Below are 19,550 nucleotides of genomic sequence, written 5' to 3'. Positions count from 1 at the left end.
ATTTTGCTCTTTTTATACTTTTTGATGGATTAATCTAATATATATATATATATATATATATATATATATATATATATATATATATATATATATATATATATATATATATATATATATATATATATATGTGTGTGTGTGTTGAGCGAATAGTAAATCTCCAGGTAAACTGCATATAGAATATATTTTTTCTCTAGTTTCTTTCTCTTTAAATTAGAAATTTCAAGACTTTCTAAAATTTAGCCTAAGGTGACCATAATATAAATTTGTTTTGTCCTTAGTAGGAATACATTTTGCCACGGCTTTGGCTCGGGAGAGTGGAGCGAACAATTTTTGGTAACTAATTTTGTTGTTTATTTTAATCCGTCAAGTTTTTCTATATTTTGTTTCTGGTAAATTGTACATAAAATGGACAAAAAGATTTGCCATTAGACAACTACATTTTGACTTTTTCACAACCAAAAGTTATTTAAATGGGAAAACAACATTTTTTGTGACTACTATTAGCAAAAACCTGAATTACCGGTATTTACCTCCTCATTAGATAAAAATAGTGATCCTCTGTCACATACTGGATAAGAAATAATTATAGCTAACCTAATGATGACTGGAAGACTGCAAACATATTCGAGAATAGCACACTTTTTGCCAATAACTGTCAATTTGTTGTCAAAAATTTCAATAAAATTCATTTATTTTCTGTGATACACCAGACAACATATTGGGAAACACTGCTTTACTTAAATAAAGTGACATAACAGAGTTCAGGCTGATGTTTGTGAGAGACGAATAATTAATTCATAGAAAACTAGTTCAATTTTTCTGTTTTGATTACCGTAATTTACGGACTATGAACCGTGCATGACTGTAGGACGCACCCAATACATTTTAGAGGGAAAGACATTTTGTACATACACATGCTGCACCTGAGTGTAAGCCGCACATGCCCATGTGCACAGTGGAAATGCCTTGGTCATCGGCTCACTGTGCGTTTGCCCAGCCTTCAAGAATGTGTTACCCTCTGCCTTCTCCGATGTCACACCACTGATTCATCAATGCGTAATTTACTTGCAGCAGCTCTGTTTCCTTCTTAATTTTGCCCAGCCTTATTGTCTTTAACTTGAAAGCTGCATGATTTTTTATTTTTTTTTTGCATTTTCCATGATGAGGATCAGTTTCTGCTAATTGTATTCATGTACAAAGCACGTTACCGTAAAGCTAAACCTCTTATCTAATGTTCTTTGTTGTCGGTTGTGACTTGCATCCTCCTTAACACCAGCCGTCTCCCTCTTACCTTTTCAGCTTGAGCGCTCCTTGTGGATGTTAGAAAAAAAATTGTACATTAGTCTCAGGGTTGAAATTGTGAGACAAACGTTGCGGCTTATAGTCTGAAAATTAGGGTTGTTGTTCGTAGAAAGTGGATTTGCTACCAGAAACATATCAGATATTTAAAACACAAATTGAGGATTCACACACAACCTTTTACGGGTTACATTGAATACTTAACAGTTTGGGCAGTCAACTTTAAAGCGTCCGACGGTCAATGTCCCGTTCGAAGGACGGTCAAAGGGAGAGTGGAGCTCTGGCGTTTTGGGCATAGAATCTTAGCAAAGGCCCTGCGAAAGCTGCTGTGGCACAGCGGGTAGAGGAAAGGGTTGATGGCAGAGTTGAGCCACAGGAGCCAGAAGGTGACCTCGTACCAGTGATGCGGGATGCATCGCCCTCTGCAGGCAGCGCGGATGATCATCAGTAGGGTGTACGGTGCCCAACAGATGGCAAACACGCACACAATGATGGCCAGCGACTTAGCAATTTTCTTATCTCTGGACAGACGGTTAGGCTGTGCCGCCCTGCTGTTTGCCGGATCTGTTTTGCCCAGATTGGGCGACGAAGACATGGAATGGACCGAGCCTCTCACAGCCAGTTTCCCCCCAATCACCTCGGCACGGGAGAATGAGTTAGTTTCACCTTGCCTGGACGTTTCGTTCAGCTGCAGGTTGAGCTGGGCCTCCTGGCGGCCCAGCCTCCTCTGACGTATGTTTAGATAAATGCTAAGGTTGAAGAAAGCCACCGAGATGAAAGGCGAGAAAAACTCCAGCATGGAGGCGCACAGCAGGAAGTACCAGGAATGGTAGAATTCGGCAAAACACTCTTCGTTGGGCACCCAGCTCCGGCCCACTGCCAGCTCCCAGAATACGATTGCTGGGCTGTACAGGACAAAAGCCAGAACCCACACCGCCGTCATCTTGATGACGGCTGGATGAGACGTGCTCTGTCGAGCCCGGTAACTCACCTGCAGAAAGAAACACCAGAATCTGATAAGAACTGGCCAAATCACCATTGATACTTAACAAACCAATAGGGATCTGAGAGTATTGATACAGATTTAGGTACACAGTAATCCCTGTTTTCTTTCTCTATGAACATCCTGCAATAGTTGAAACATAGAAACTTTGATTTATCTATTGATTGATTGATTGATTGATTGATCGATTTATTTATCTGGGACTCAAAAACAAACCTATATTACAGGCTCAAGTATTTGTTTAACAAACTAAAGTACTGTACTTTGGAAACATTTTTTTTACAAATACTGTAACTTCTGTACTGTCAAATTATAATTATACAAATAATCTTTCCGTGTTATTGCACAAATTAGTGATCCCAAGAGCCAAGAAAAAATCCGCAGGTTCGAGAGCGTTCTCCATCTGGGCCCCGGTGCTGTGGAATGATTTTCCCCCTGAGATTCGATCTGCAACCACAGTTGAAATGTTTAAATCTAAGCTTAAAACACACTTGTACTCTATAGCATATGAATAACCTATATTTTATGTTGATAATTTGTGTATTATTTGCCTTCATGTAGGTTTTAGATAAGGGGATGGTGTCATAATAGTCTGTAGTTTGCAATAGTCTTTGATCTGTGCAGCCCTTTGAGACTCTTTGTGATTAAGTGCTATACAAATAAACATGACTTGAATTGACTATTAAGGACACTATCCACATTACTTCACTTGATACTTTGTTTCTGTCCTAAAGAAACCATATACTTTATCATTGTCAAACAGTTCTGAAAAAGCGCCAGGGAGACACTGAGTTTAGCAGGAAGAGAAGTCTAACTTTGTTGCTGATAGACTAAACTGGAAAGAAAGACAATTCACAATTAATATCTGCAAAGTAGCAAAACCGCAAACTGTGATACAGAAAAGGATTGCTGTTGTGCCAACACAAGCTCTTTTTAAGGGACAGCTTGTAACATTTGACCAATAGAGTTTACTGTATTGTGTTGTGGAGTATTCAACGTTTGGTCGGAATCTTGTTTTGCGATGTCAGAAAATGATCAAACAATGTAAAAACGTGTGAAAGTAAATATCTGTACTGTGTTTTAAGTCAATCACATAGATATGTTATCTGACTGATACTGCTGGATTGTGAGGTTGGGAAGGGCGGGCTATGGCTTCATTTGCCCATCAAAGGTTGCCGCGACCACTCCACCACAGGGGGTCTGCCCCTCCCAGGAGACCGTAACCGATAGCTGTTAGACGTCTCACCTCGTCGGGGCAGTCTGATTTTGTCCAGCCACTAGGCAGGAGACATGTCCTAACAGGAGGAAAAGCTAGACCAAGGCCCTGGCTGGTCCTGGCCAGGTCTTAGCTCAACAGGCAGCCGGCGAGCCTTGCCAGGTCGGCAGCCAAGCTTGATCAAGCTAGTGGCCAAACCAGTGGGACAAAGCCAACGACTTCAGAGAGAACTCAAGCCACCAGCAGTCAACCTCTCCTTCAACATTCTGCATCTGGTAGTCCTCGTCCCAACTGGCTCTCAAGCCTACCAGGATTCCTCATCGCTTTACAGCCGAGGACTAAAGACTGGGCCTTCATTTTCATCGACGAAGAACTTTGCAGAACATCTCGTTATTGCTAGGTATTGGTATTGGTGTTACGTAAAATGGGGAACTCTGTCAAAATACAATAACGTTATAATCAAGCCAATGTTGTTGTCTATCCAAATGGTGCCAGTTTTCAACTTCTAGTTTTGTTTTGTTTTATTTTCTTCTTATTGTTTTTTGTTCTGTTCAAGCTTCTTCAGTAAATGATTAGTACAAGAAAAGCCAATGAATCAAAGAGTGTGTGTGTCTTGATTAAAGTACATTAAACGATCAAAACGGTAAAAATAATTCACCTAAAGTGTGTGTAGCCACCCTTGAGGCTAACTAACTGACGTTTACCTGACATAATGATCTAAAGACGTATGTAGTACTCCAAAAAAGCGAGACAAGTTTTGAAAAGAATAAACTCGGCTGTTCATTTCAATTGGTGCATAAATTGTTGGATAGAATAATTTATTTACCACCCATTTTTGCTATAGTGTAGTGAAGGGGCCAGCAATCCATGATGGCATAAAGAGCCATAATGGCATCAAATACAAAAAAATAATATGTCCGGAGTTGAAAAAAATTAAGACTTAAATATATAATTCCATTTTAAATCAAAAGAAAATAGGGATTTATTATAGTTGTTTAAAATAAAATTTAAGTATTTTTAAAACACTGAAACATTAAGGATGGTTCTGATATTTGTCCTCCAACAGAAACCAAACAAAATATAAATACAAATATAAATTCACAAGTTTTTCCATTTTCATACATTTCTAAAAATCTTCAGGGAGAAACAAGTACAAGCAAAAACAATTGTTACAAAGCTCAAAGAAGATTAAAAACTTCGGAGACTCTAAGTGACCAAACTGCATCGTTTTTTCTCTCTCTTACTGCCTAGCTTTTTACAAAAATTTTGTCTTTTTTGGCTGTCCTTAGCAAGATGGCGGAAAATCTTGTCAGCTCCCTCTCGGCGTGGCCTCACAGTAAGTATAATAAATACAAATTTAAAAACCGCAAGTTTGTGTAATCGTGAGGTATTTACATTCATTATTCAAATCAATACTAGGGGTTTTTAATTTTTACCCCTAGAAGGCGCTAAATAAAAAACACTCTCCCTTTAAAGAAGTGTTTATCCACATTTTCCGAGCCAAGGCACGCTTTTTTGTTAAAATATGTCGAGGCACACCATTCATCCAAAATGTTTAAAAAATATATTTAATTCGTTTCATGTTTGCTCTTTTTTTTAGAGATTAGCATGTTTTCCAAAGTCTAAAGTCCAAAGAAGTCTCAAAGGGCTTCACAGACTACATCCCCTGATCTAAAGCTTATATGAGGGCAAGGAAAATCAAGAAACCTTGAAACATGAGGTAATCCCCCTTAAAGGATGACCAGACTGTAATGGATGTTGCAAGGGCATCAACAAACAAAACACAGACATTGTCAACATGAAACATAGGCTATTCCTAATATATAGAATATAAATGTGTTTTAAGACTAGATTTAAACCGTTCCACTGAGGTTGCAGATCAGATCTCAGAGCCTTCCACAGAACGAGGCCCAAATGGAGAACGTTCTCGGATCTTTGTATTTAATTTTTTTTTTAAATGGAAAATAAATAACCAAAACAAAAACATATCTGCCATTGGACAAAAAATATTTTCTATCTATAATTAAATAATATCTAAAGTCAGCAAAATTGATTTTTTCCAAAATTTGATTTATTTTGTTATGTTTTGCAATCTTAAACCACTTCATCAGACAAAATTAGTTAAATATTATTATATTATTATATATTATATTATATTATTATATGACTATTGCTAATCGAAAGAAGAAAATAGTAACCTGCTGCCACGTACTGATATGGTTGAACATTAGTTACTCGACTGATCCCACAAAGAAAGCAAAGATACTGAACAATGCCATGGTTTTTTTTTGCAAAGATAAAATCTGCCATTTTCCTACAGCACACTTGACAAGGTCTCACGGCAAACTTGTGTGCCATGGCTGGCTGGCACATTGGTTGAAAAAACGCCATTTTAAAGTCTTGGTACTTGTTCTGTTAGCTGATACCAATATCAGCTAGACTATAGTTTTCATGTAAAAGTGAGGAATCTATGATCTAGGAAACGGTGTATGGTCATTATGTTAACATTTAAAGGTGTTTTGTTATTTAAAAAAAAAGAAAAAGAAAAATTGTTACTTTTAGGAAGATACGGGACTTTATCATACTAATGTACTGGTATTGGTACGTGGTATGGATATAAACGATGTCCTGACTAGTACAAGCAGGGTATCCAAATGCGTAACATTTCACACAATGCTTTATTAAGGGATCGGGGAAGTCAGGGCAAGGGGAAAACCATAGCAATCTGGTGCTCTCTGGGCAGCAGGAGTGGGAATCCTTCACGAAAAAAGCGTAGTCTGAACAAGTCAGTAAGCCGGGACGGGAGACGGAGCGTGGTCAGAGATTGGAACAAGTCGGGCAACTGGGACAGGAGAAAGGAGCTTGGATCGGGGATGGATACAGAAAATGGAATCAGGATACGGGCAGCCGGGACAGGAGAACGGAGCTTGGATCGGGGTCCGATACAGGAAGCAGAATCAGGATACGGGTAGCCAGGACAGGAGAACGGTTCTTGGATCGGGGATTGATACAGGAAACAGAAACAGGACACGGGCAGCCGGGACAGGAGAACAGAGCTTGGAGCAGGGATCGATACAGGAAACGGTTCGGGATCAAAACGAGAGCCATAGTGAAAAATGACTCGCCGGCCACCGCAACCCTACCGAGGATAAGCGATGCAGAGAATGAATGAATGAATGAATGAATGAATCGCCAGCTTCTGTGACTACTTACACATATAGACAGTGTATAAAAAATAAAACCCACTGACCACGTTAAATAAGGAAGGGATATTTTTCCCCCCATTGTTCAGCCCTGATACATTCATTTCAGCTAGACTCTTTCAGCTGAATTTAGGTGAGGGTCAAAATAATCCAATATTAATGAACATCATTTTCTTGTTATACTCTGCTTTTAGTGGGCGGTTCTGGCAGCTTTTATTATTCGGATGTGGCTTTGGGGAGCATCGTCACCAAACAAAAGGTCACGCAGTGTTTACAAAAAACATTGAATATATTTGCAATCCATTCGTTTTAAGTGTGAGAGTGGGCTTAAAGAACCTTCAATTTTGTTTGATGCGGTCTCTAGTATAATGGGGATTTTGACATATTGTGTGTGCATTTGGATTTTGGAACAGATCGCACATGACAGAGTTAATAGGATACTGGGTGAGTGTAAGATTTGGAAGATGTTTACTCCTACGTGCCCGAAATACAAACGCTAGTGCTTGTGTCAAGCCACTTCAAGGCGTGGAATTGCAGCTCGCTCACAAATGCATTGTATTTGACATCACTTTCGCATGCTTGACTGCCACTAACCCAAATATTTGTACAGTAATCCCTTGCTGTATCGCGGTTTACTTATCGTGGTTTCACTACATTGCAGATTTTCATCGCGCATTGTGTTCTGCATTCTGATTGGTTAAACAGTTTCTGCCCCATTTATGGCTGTTTGCCTGTGCCTCAATGCCGTTGCGGTCTGAGTTGGATATATTCTTGAAAGGGCTTGTGGATGTGGTTTTAGGCCCAAATGGAATTCAATTTCAAGTTTCTCTAAAACCCATTGCGTCAACAAAACGCTCTAGACTGACAAAAGCACCAGTTCAGGGTGTCCCCTGTCCAAAGATGGCTAGGATGGGCTCCAGCACACCCGTCACCCTGGTGAGTATAAGCGGTGCAGAAAATGGATGGCTCTAACGGGCGGCACGGCAGCTGAGTGGTTAGACTTCATCGCTATGCCACAAGTGACACTAGCCAAGCCAAAGATAAGCAATAGCGGTGCTCGGAAAAAAATAAACTGAATCATTTCAAGGCTGTGGAGTACTGTATTCTTGACGCTGCGGTGTTCACATTTGTGTTTTGTTTTCCTTTTTTCAAAAATATATTTTAGTTTTTATTTTTAATTATACTTCAGCCTTCATTTCGGAAAACAGAGTTTTAAAAATTCTACTATTTTGGGGGTTGCTTGGCTTGAATTTGAGGTACTTGAGCCCCTAAAACAGGCTGGTTGCGCCCATTTACAGAGGTAAATATGTTTTCATCTGTATCAGAATCTTTACATTGTTTTCCTTTGAATTACAATGGCGAACTGTTTTCTGGTAACTTCTTAAACATACCTGAATTTCATCCTAATAAAAATGCATCATAAGAGCTTGTTGCTGTCCATTCATTCAAAGTCCTGCTCCATCACTAAGCGGGCCAGCCTTGGAGATAAAACTCCAGGGGCCAATTTGGCTCACTCTGGCCCTGGGTGTATATACAAAACGATTTAATTTTTTTCCACAAGGACAACAGGTACAAATCATAATTACTACAGATGCAATTTTTTTTGTTTTAAACAATTTGGGGGATTTTACCACTAAAAGTATCCATCGCATCAAATTAACCTATACTCCCAGTAATTATTTGGGGAGGTATAAGATAACGTGGATGTGGTTTTAGGCCCAAATGGAAGGATGCATGGCTTAGTAAACAAAGGAAATGTTATTTCTCCTTCACATCAGAGCGTTGAAATACAAATAACACCACAAAGAGAGAAGGCGAGCGGCTCGTCTTTAATTTTCCGGCTTTGATCACGGAGGTCCCCCTCCTCCTCGTGCAGCCTTCGTCCTCCCACCATGGAGAGATCAATTGCCCCTGGAGCGGGGGAAATCAGCGTTCTCCTAAAAGCCTCCCTCTGAACGCTGACAGACAAAAAGGTCATCAGCCATGACATGAGAAAGTGTCTTTGAAAGAAAAAGACAGTCAATTGAGATGCACATTCCCCATTTGGAGGTTGATTGAGAAGTAAACATACTAGGGCATTTTCTCTACAAGGGCAAAAAAAACGTGTTCCAAAAAGGTCCCTCTGTAGTCAAAACCCGCACAGTAGAAACCTTTATTTATTTATGAATAAATACTCTAACATTGACACCAAATTAAAAAAAAACATTGTACAGGCTCAAGCATTTGTTCAGCAAATACCAGTACCATACAATTTTGAAAACAATCTTGTTGCTTGATTGCACTACTGTATACATTTAGAACTTCATCCATTTTAGTTCAGATGATACTTTGTCGCTGTCATGTAAAAGTAATAGTAAAACTGCTTTTACATTCCTTTAAATCAGGGGTTAGCCACCCAAATTGTTAAAGCCATCCATCCATCCCTTTTTTGCATCGCTTATCCTCACTAGGGTGATGAGTGTACTGGAGCCCATCCGAGCCGTCTTCGGGCAGGGGACACCCTGCGCTGGTTGCCAGTCAGTCGCGGGGCACACAGAGACAGACAACTCACTTGCTCTTTCACACCTATGGACAATTCAGACCGGCCAATAAACCTGAATGTTTTTGAGATGTGGGTGGAAACCAGAGCGCCTGGAGGAATCACACACAAGCACGGGGAGAACTTGTAAACTCCTCACAGAGAGGTTGGTGGCTGGATTTGAACCCATGACCACAGAACTGTGCCGCGGACCTGCTAACCACACAGCTGCCGTGATGCATGTACAGTTTCATTCATTTGAAATTTTTTGACCACTAGATGCCACTAGATTGTGTAGTGCAACCAGAAAAAGGGCTGAATATCACAAGTGAGAACACATACTACAAAGCAGCATTTTTCTTCTATTTTCTTTTTTCCCAGCCTTTTTTTTGTTTTTTTCCGGGTACCTGTAGCAGTAAAAATGAAGATAACAATGCAGTCTCCCTCTAGGTAGGCTTATTCTTGACCTATGAATATTTAAAAAAATGCAAGTTCTTATGATAATCTATACATATCATCTCATCTCATCTCATTAGCCGTACCGCTTATCCTCATTAGGGTAGCGGGGGTGGGGGGCTGGAGCCCATCCCAGCCATCTCTGGGCAGTGGGCAGGGGACACCCTGAACTGGTTGCCAGCCAATCGCAGGGCACACAGGGACAGACAACTCATTCGCTCATTCACACCTTGGGACAATTTGGACCGGCCAATTCACCTGAAATGCATGTTTTTGGAATGTGGGAGGAAACCGGAGTGCCCGGAGGAAACCCACGCAAGCACAGGGAGAACATACAAACTCCGCACAGGAAGTCTGGAGCTGGATTTGAACCCACAACAGGTTCCCATGACATGAACTGTGCCGCACAAGCGATAATCTATACATTTTTGCTAATTATTAACCGATATTCTTTGACATTTGTTTTACCAGTGAGAGGCACTGAATACTACACACTCTTCCTTTAAGCTCTAGCGGCTTATGGGTAATTTATTACTGATTGACGGATCTATTTTCATATTAATTCTTGTCATATTTATATGTAGAAACTCACAAAACCTCAGCATGAGGCGAATGAAGAAACCTTTCGAATGGGCCACACATGCAGTGTGATGTTTTTATCAGTCTTTAGACATGAAAATTTCCTATTTGGTGTACATCAGCACTATTGTCTCCAAAGGTTCCCGAGACATGAGTTTCTTGGCCTAGTTTTCACACATTTTAAAGCACAAAAGCTCTGCTACAAGCAACCTGAGTACAGGAACGTATATGCCAGCCTAATGACATGGTAGGCATCTGTGAGGAGCTTTTATTGTGAGAGGACCTGCTTTTTTTTCTTCTTTTCATTCATTTATTTTAACTTTAGTTTATTGTTTCCCTAAGCGTTTTCTTCTTTTTTTTAGCATTTCTCCTTTTTTTGTACTTTTCTGCTTTTTTCCTTCCTTTTTTCTAATCTCCCTGGTATCCTTTTGATTCTTCCAGCTTTTTACTTGTTTCATTATATTTTTTCTGTCTATTTGCCTTTATTGTACTTTTTTCTTCTGTTGTTTCATTTTGTATTGCAGTCTTTTTCTTTTTTTAGCTGTATTTGCCCCCAAAAGTAATCTTGTGCACAATGTTACATAACAATGTATAATATATAGAGAAAACAGCTAAATCAATCTGAAGAATCGTTTGGGAGCCGAAAGAGCCAGCTTTTTTTTAGTGAGCCGGGCCGAAAGAGCCGCTTCTCTAAGAAGAGATGGAATTCCTATCACTACAAGCTTATTTAAGTCAGAGGAGCTATCCAACTGCTAAATTCTGCAAACACATAGCACAAAACGCACCCGGGGACACACAGATGACAGGTGCAAGATGAGTGAAATGAATGATAACAGTCGCGTTTCGTTTTCTTTTCCTGGCTTTTTTCGAGTCCAACTGGAACCTTCCTGCCCTCTGTCATACTCAACTCCATACCATACCATTCACCAATACCATTCACGCTCTTCTGTGTTCATTCTCCCACTACAGAAAAGAGGAGTGGTGGTGAGCCAAACCAATTTCAAATTTGGGATGGGGGAATTCCCCCAGACAGTAAAACTTACCTCATCTGTTGCGCTGAATGTGACCAAATAGCTGACTAGAGAATAAATGCGTGGGTATGGTTAGATAGTGCAAGGGACAGATCCATGTTCAATTTATTTTTCTCACTATATTTTTTGCAAATTTCTATATTTGCAAAAAAACATGCAATTGTTTTATAATCTGCTTTCTTCCAATGAGTAACTGTAACATTCATCCATACCAGCAGTAGGCAGCGGATTGTTTTTTTTTTCCTTTTTATATACTAACAAATGGAGAAGATTCACAATTGGGTACCTAACGCAAAATTTTCAGGGCGGCCTTTCTTGAACAAAACATTACCTTGTGAGCACACGGGAAATGTGCAGTTTTTGGATTATTATTTTTTTTATTTTATTTTTTTTTTGCAAAACTAGTTTTGTTTTTCATCTTATTCGGACATGGCATGGGGCCGAGCCGGGTTAGTCGTGTTTGACCTGTGCAGATGGGCCAGAATGGGAAAATGAGAGAGAGGTGGGGTCGATGCCCTTTCCCTCCACCTGGCATGCTGAGCCGTCAAGAATGAACCCACAGAAATTTCACAGTTTGGCAGGTGGGGCAAAACCTTTTCGGCTGAATACAAATACCCTCCGCGTTATTTTTTATTTTTTTTAAGAAAATCTTTAAATATGTGTAGTAGCATAGAGTTTAGATCGGGGAGTCCAACTCATTTTCAAAGAGGGTCACATCAACATAACGGCTGTCCTTAAAGGGCCAGATGTCACAAATTTAATTAAAAGTTATTGTATGCAATGTAAATTAAATGTAAGTACTCTATATTATAACTTTTTAATGTGACAATTACAGTTGCATGGAAAACATATGTATGCTTGTTGCTCTAACGTAAATCCTTTCAAATTTTGTCATCTTATAAAAACTCAGATAATACAATAGTTTCAAAATCAGAAAGTTTTTTATGGTTATCTATTATCGTAGGATTTTGTGAACAAACTATGCTGCGATGGGAATTTGTCTCTTAATGCTTCAGAGACAAATTTGCTTCAAATTTCCTCTTTCAGCACATTTTGGGATTTTTATTTATATCTGAATTCCACTTGTTGGCATGGGTGTGGCCTCCATAGTCAAAGGGCATTGTGGGAAGTATAGTTTTTAGTCAAAGCACACTCTTATATTGTTTTTGGGGTGTTTTTTGTAGACACTCAAAGCTTTCGAGTTCTCATGGGTCACAGAAAATGACACATTTTAGATGGTCAAACAATTTATACACCGCAGCATAACAAGAGCGTAACAACAACCAGATGATGAAGGTACTGTACTGCTGCGAGTGATTTAACTGAGATACAACCTTTAAACAACAGTTTAGCCGTGGTTCTTAGTGAAAGGTGCCCTGGTGTATTCTTCCACTTTTAGCCCTACAAGTATAAGCCACTTTGGTGGAATCACACAGAAAAAAAGGAACTTTCAGCACTAATCTTTACAAAGTTACGACTGACTCTTGTATTTGACAAATTCATATTTTAACTATATTAGAAAGACGGTGCCAAATTAGTACATAGGTACTTTTTTATACAAACACCTCTAAATATGAGAATTTCAGAATACGACTTGTACTGTATTTGCAAGAAAAACCTTGCACGTTATATGAAGGGAAATCCATTTCACGGGAGGTCCCAGAGGCTACCAAGAGGGACCGCTTGAGAATGCTCAACACTTGTGATTGCTTACAGCCGGCATTAGCTCAGCCAGCATCATCGCGTTCAGTTTGCTCTTGCAAACTACAAGAGGCAAAAGAAAACAAAAAAATGCTGTGAAAAAGTTTTACTTGTTTGTTCATTTAAAGTTAGGGTAACTCTAGTTTTAAGTGTACAGTAAGTGCTTATGTATCATTAACAGTCTCCTGATCTCATACCTGTCAACCTTTGCCAATTGCTTCCCTCATTAATGATTGCAAATCCTCTAATTAAGCTATAATAAACCTTACAAGCGCAACGCAGGACTTATTCCCTCACAGAAAGAAAGATTTTGTTGAATGTGGCGACAATATTAGCAATCTCGAATGATGATGTCGTCTGCTGCCAGTGACGGAGACGATTCGGATTAAAGATCGATCTTTTTTTCTTTGAATTCACGAACAAAAATTGTTATATAGCGTACCCAATTTGAAATGGTGAAAAACAAACATATAAAATAGGGGGAACACATATAAGTTGATAGGTATGCGATCTCTGTCACTCTTCCTTGCAAACGGCCCACGACCCCTCCTTCTTCTGCACTAAACACAAAGTTCTCATAATAAACTCGCATTCTATTTTGTTAATATCATCTAAGTTGTCTTCTTACTGTATTTGTATAATTAATTACCATTTGAATATGTTTCTGTGATCAGAAAGATATAGTTATTTCGGGGTCATTTATATGTTTTTGGGAGGTCAGGAAAGGGCCATTTACTTTTCAATTAGTTCATATCCAGAAAATGTGATTCGAGCAAATCAAGCTTTGAGTATGATCCTGGAACCAACTAAGCTTAAATGAAGAGGTTTTTCAGATTTCTTTGTTTTGTTTTGTTTCTGCCCCAAATCTTCATTTCAATGCATACCTAAAAATGATTGCAAAGTCCTCTCTGTCTAACAACTGTGAGGGGATGGTTTTACTCACCGCTCTGGTGACGGACAGGAAGCGGTCGTAGCTGATGAGGACGATGCTGAAGACAGACGCGGAACACAGCAGGTAGTCCATGACCAGCCACAGCTTGCACAGTCCCCTGCCCAGCGTCCACCGGCCGGTCAGGATGTAAGGGATATACACTGGGATGCAGAATGCTCCTGAGTAGGGTGGGAGGGGACCAACTTTCTTATATTCCAGAGATAATTTTGTTTATGGTTGGGTTGCAGTAGTAGGGCTTATGTTTTAATTCAAGATGTGACCAGTATTTGGAGTAACACAGTATTTATTGCATTTTGTAACCCAACTGTCATTACAAATTTTTAAATTCAAAAAATGATTTGGAACAGCTGAATACAATTGATAGATGGATTTGCAAGTTTATATATACCTACTTAATACAACTGAATACAGTTACGCAGGTGCCGTGTCAAGCACAGAGTGTGAGGTGTCATAATTTCTCCCTACTGATATTCAAACTGTATATGCTTACGTCAAAGCCGTAATTACAACTTTAAAACAAAATACTGAAATTATGTGGTCAGTTGGTACGCGCACATTTGGTTGTGTGTCACCAACAGCGAATGATAAACAGCGTGTGGGGAGGGGCGTGGCTTATATAGAAACATTGAAATAAAACGTTATTACAGAATTTGCGGTAGAATGTTGCCAGTTTAGGTCTTTTTCTTTGTAGATTTTTGCAATACACCATGCCTGTAGAAAAAAGATAACATATTGGATAACACCCATAAAAGGATATGTGGTTTGAGGACAGATGGATATGCAGTGCTTTCACTGGTTGGTGTACATTGCATTTTCGTCACCGTATGAAGTCCGTGGCGGGCTGCCAGGCTCTAGTTGGTCCCACCAGGCTATCTCATTAATTTGTATTACAGTATTAACAAATCTAATATTTTTAAATATACGGTAAATAAATGCAAGTTAATCAAAATATCTTAAAGATATTTTATTATTAAAAGATCGCAAATGCTATGGTGTGCTTGCTCGCTTTTATGTCATCTCACTTGCTTTAGGTTAGTTGGTTGATAGGATAATGCTGAACAGAGGAGGGGGTATGCAAGGGGAGAAGCCCAATGAGCAAAAGGACCTGTTGAGTGTTTTGCAGATGTTCTATGTTGTTTCAGTCTACATTGGTTAAACGTTCAATTGTAAATAGTTAAAAGTTATAATAGTTTATAGTTTTTCTTGGCAATGAAGACTTGATTTTGTTGTGTAGTTTGTTTTCAGCGATTTTGTGTTGCTTGACTTTAAAGTTGCTAAATATAAAAAAGTTTAAATCACTTAAAAATTCACTGTAGAGTGAAAAAAGTGAGTATGATATAAAAAGGTAAGTATAATATTGTAGTTGATTTTTTTATTCATTATTTTAATGCATAGTCTTAAATTATTATTGGGAATATATTGGTTTAAGCAACAACACAATCTGGGCCACCATTTGGGAGACCAAATGGCTACCTGCAGTTCTCTAAAAAGTGCCGTAATTCACATGTCATGATTACCTAAGTGGAGCCACCTGGGGTAATCATCTGGCGCGCTGGAATGCGCTTCCTGATTGGTTTATGTTCCCTTTTTAAGCACGCTACGCGGAGACCTCTTCGTCTGAAGATTACTTCTGTACCCCGTATGACTCTCCCGATTACCTGTGCCTTCTTGTTTACGTGATTCTGCCTGCCTGCCTCCGATCCGACCTGCTTCCGTCCCACGCTACAATCTTCTCTCCAGTCCCGGTAAACTCGACCTGCTTCCGTCCCACGCTACGATTGGCTACGTGTTCCGAAGTCGTCTTCACGGCGTTGCTGCTGACGTTCGACGGTCATCGCGTCTCCCGCTAACCCTTTACGCTTCCCCAAATAAAGAATTGTACGAACGCTCTGGGGTCTCCTGCTCTGTTCTGGTAATCCTGACATCACATCACTAATAAGTTGCGTGTAATAATAAACAAAAATGTACGAATACAAAAATACAACAACATACTCTAAACATCAACATTTTCCCATTTTTTCGACATGTTTTGTTGATCATTTCAAATTGTGCATGCGTACGTGTACCACCACGCACTAGTGTGGGCCAGATTAAATCATCCAATGGTCCGAATCCAGCCTGAGGGCCATATGTTTGGCATGCCTGCCCTAGACTGTCCACCCATCGGGGTCTTACAAAATTTTATGGGAAACTCTGGTACATGTTTTCTTCTGTTGAGGTTATTATTTGGCTACATTCAACCAGTTTTAGCAGGTCGGCTTCAATGGCAGTATTTACGACTATTTGAAACTTAGATAGGTTACTTTGGGAGTAACACACAACTTTTGGCTGTCAGTAATCCGACAGGTAATGCAAAACCTTTTTATAGAAGTAACTAGTAACTGTAACTAACTACTAATTAGTAGCGCGACCAACAGTTATCCCAACCATGAAGCAGCATTCTGCCCCCAGCACTCTGCACGCCCCTGGCAGTCATTATTAGGACGATTAATTGAAAAGAAAGTAACTATAGCCCTTGAAAACAATTATTTCTAATTCCCAAACAATCCGTGCCGATACGATCCTTTTTTTACTGTATTGATACTCATCATAGTAACAGATACTAGGGTTTGGTGATATGGCCGGATTAAAATCTCGATTTTATCACACTATTTAAATGTAAATGCAAATGTAAATGGTCTGCATTTATATAGCGCTTTTCAAGTCAATGAAGACCTCCCAAAGCGCTTTACAATGTGCTTCACACTTTTCCCTTTTACACACTAACTAACCGATAGCAGCGTCAGCCATGCCAGGCAACTACCGCCCAAGGACAACAAGAAAAATTACAAAATACACAAAAGTAGATGACATACTACCCCCCAAAAAATACACGACAAAAATACACGACCAAAAAAGGGACAAAATACATAACAAAATACATGATAGAATAAATCACATAGTACGCAAAAAAATATATGATAAGACACACTCAAAGATAAATACCGAAATGAGATAAATGACAAAATACAGGATAAACGACCCCCAAAATAAATCCCGGAATATGAAAAATGACAAAATACACAACAAAATAAATGAATAAATTAACAACAACAAAAATGACACAATACACAACATAATAAATACCAAAATAAGAAAAATAAATAAAATTAAAATAAAATTCATGCCACAATGAACTACAGTAAATAGTAAGTAACTGTTGTTTGATATTCAGCACGATGTGACTAATTCAAATTAACGTTTTGAATTACCAATGTTACATTTTAATTTATGATTCAGCAAATTCTCAAACTCTTAATATTTAAAATAACTAATTAATCAATTGCAAAGCCCTTGCCAATGCCAGTACGGTATTGTCAGCCTTCTATTCTTCATTTATAAATCAGGAACCTGAAATTAAAATATTGGTGAAGAGCCATGTAGCAAACAGTAAAGGTAAATATTATATTGGGATTTAAATTGATTTAAAGAAAGAAATATTTTATGGACTAATTGGATCGGTAAAGTATCGCTGAATTCTAAGTTTGGAGTATCGTATCGGTCCATAAAAATGTGGTATAAAGCAAACCCGTTTAAAAGTCACATTAAAATAAAAGAATAAGAACGAAAAGACAGAAGTTGTAATTACCCACGAGGAAGTCTGAAATGGCCAGATTTAGGAAGTAGTAATTACACTGCCTCCTCAGACTTTTGTCCACTTTAAAAGCGTACATGACAAGCGCGTTGCCCAGAACTGTCACGACCACCAAAATCACCATCATCATCATCAGAACGGCAAAAACTGGTCCTGAAAACGCCTGCGTGCCTTGCACCCTTGCCGGGCCTTCGCCCAAGTTGTGTCCGCTGGAGTTGGAATGGATGCGCTCCTCCATGTGGTCCTTCCTTCCTTTGTTGCTTGCCTCCCTTCTTCCCCCTTTGCCTCCTTCTTCTCCTCCTTCCGTCCGTCTGGCTCCTTTCCTCCAACCTTCTTTCCTTACTCTTTTCCTTCCCCCAGCCGTCCTCAAACAGAGGATAAGGCGGCAACAGGCACGTCCTTCCTTCCTTTCTCCTTCTTTCTTTTCTCTCATTTACCCACTGCCTTGCTTTTTTTCTCTTACTTCTGTCCGTTTTCTCTTCCCTCCTACCGTCCTTTTTCCATCCTCAAACTTGCAGATAAGACAGCAAAAGGATAGTCCTACCTTCCTACCTTCCTTTCTTCTTTACTTCTTTCCTTCCTTCCTCCTTTCCTTCCTTCCTTCCTTGCTTTCCTCTTTTCCTTACGTCCCTCTTCTCTTTCCTCCTATCTCCCTTTCTCAAATCTGAGGATAAGGCAGAAACAGATGCGTCCTTCCTTCCTTTCTCTCATTTAGCCCTTCCTTTTCTCTTCTCTCTTTTTTCTGTCCGTCTTCTTTTCCCTCTTACCTTCCTTTCTCCGTCCTCAAACCTGAGGATAAGACAGCAACAGGTGCACCATTCCTTCTTCCCTCCTTCCTTCCTTCTTTTCTTCCGTCCGTCTTCTCTTCCCTCCTATCTTCCTTTATCAAATTTGAGGATAGGGCAGCAACAGATGTCCTACCTTCTTTCCTCCTTCCTTCTTTTCTCTCATTTACCCCTTCCTTTCCTTTCCTCTCTTTTTTCTGTCTGGCTTCTCTTCCCTCTTACTTTCCTTTCTCCGTGCTCAAACCTGATGATAAGACGGCAACGGGTGCAACATTCCTTCTTTCCTTCCTTGCCTTCTTTCTTCCTTCCTTTCCTCTTTCCTTTCTCTCTTCCTTTCGTCCTTCCCTCCTTTACCCCTCGCCTTCCTTTCCTCTTTCTTCCCCCCTATCTTCCTTCCTCCGTCCTCAAACCTGAGGATAAGGCAGCAACAGGTGCGCCGTCCTACACATTCTCGACTGGGCACGGCGAATGCGTCCGAGATGTTTGAAAGCTTTTTAGTGTCCAGCAGATTCTGTCGATTAGGACGAAAGTGGAGCGACGACTACAGCAGACACCAAAGCCAGCCTGCAGGCAGCGAGCACTCACTTCACTTCCAGCGGTCGCTCACGCGCCACCCACTGATTCAGCCAGAAAACGTCACTCAAAAACGTCATGTAAATGCTCGCTTTTTAGAAGACACGCAAGATGTATCTTGTCGTTAAAATTCCTATCGCTTTAATAAAAGCAGCTTTTTTTCACGCAAGTTTTGGGATCTCTTATTAATTTACAGCGGGACACTTAGATACAATATTTTAAATTAGAATTTGTGGGGACGCCCCTAGTGCCAGACGAGTGCGTTGAGCCTCATTCTGATCAATGAAAATGTAGCTCATGTTCATTCTAATTCAGGCTTTTAATTCACAATACAGGGAACTTTATACAAACTTTGTACAAACTTACTGTTTCAATTACCCATTCATTTGAAGGGGCTTTGTAATGTCGAAATGCGTCACTGCATATAAAGTCGTAGTTATATTGGTTTTCAGATATAATAGTTTTATTATTTCATTGACGTAGATCCCCTTCTTTTAATCGCAATAAATCCACCTCATGATAATTCATATAAAAAGAGTGTCATTATTTACTTCGTGATATCATACCTGTCAAGCTCCACGGCTCCATGCCCTTACAAAC

The 19,550-nt window shown here is 39.6% G+C and overlaps 1 protein-coding gene across 1 annotated transcript; it reads right to left on the bottom strand.

Moving 5' to 3' along the window:
- Positions 1-717: 717 nt before the first annotated feature.
- On the bottom strand, positions 718-18,980 carry LOC148374577 (histamine H3 receptor-like). Its single transcript, XM_088355274.1, has 3 exons — positions 17,587-18,980; positions 13,950-14,116; positions 718-2,290 (listed from the first exon to the last, which is right to left on the bottom strand). The coding sequence occupies exons 1-3, from the start codon at positions 18,023-18,025 to the stop codon at positions 1,538-1,540; spliced, it is 1,359 nt and encodes a 452-aa protein (XP_088211400.1). The 5' UTR covers positions 18,026-18,980; the 3' UTR covers positions 718-1,537.
- Positions 18,981-19,550: the final 570 nt, after the last annotated feature.

The sequence above is a fragment of the Urocampus carinirostris genome, chromosome 1 (genome assembly GCF_059441175.1).
Source record: "Urocampus carinirostris isolate Australia breed hairy pipefish chromosome 1, RoL_Ucar_1.0, whole genome shotgun sequence".
In the NCBI taxonomy this organism is placed as follows: domain Eukaryota; kingdom Metazoa; phylum Chordata; class Actinopteri; order Syngnathiformes; family Syngnathidae; genus Urocampus; species Urocampus carinirostris.
This window is presented reverse-complemented; position numbering and strand designations above follow the sequence as displayed.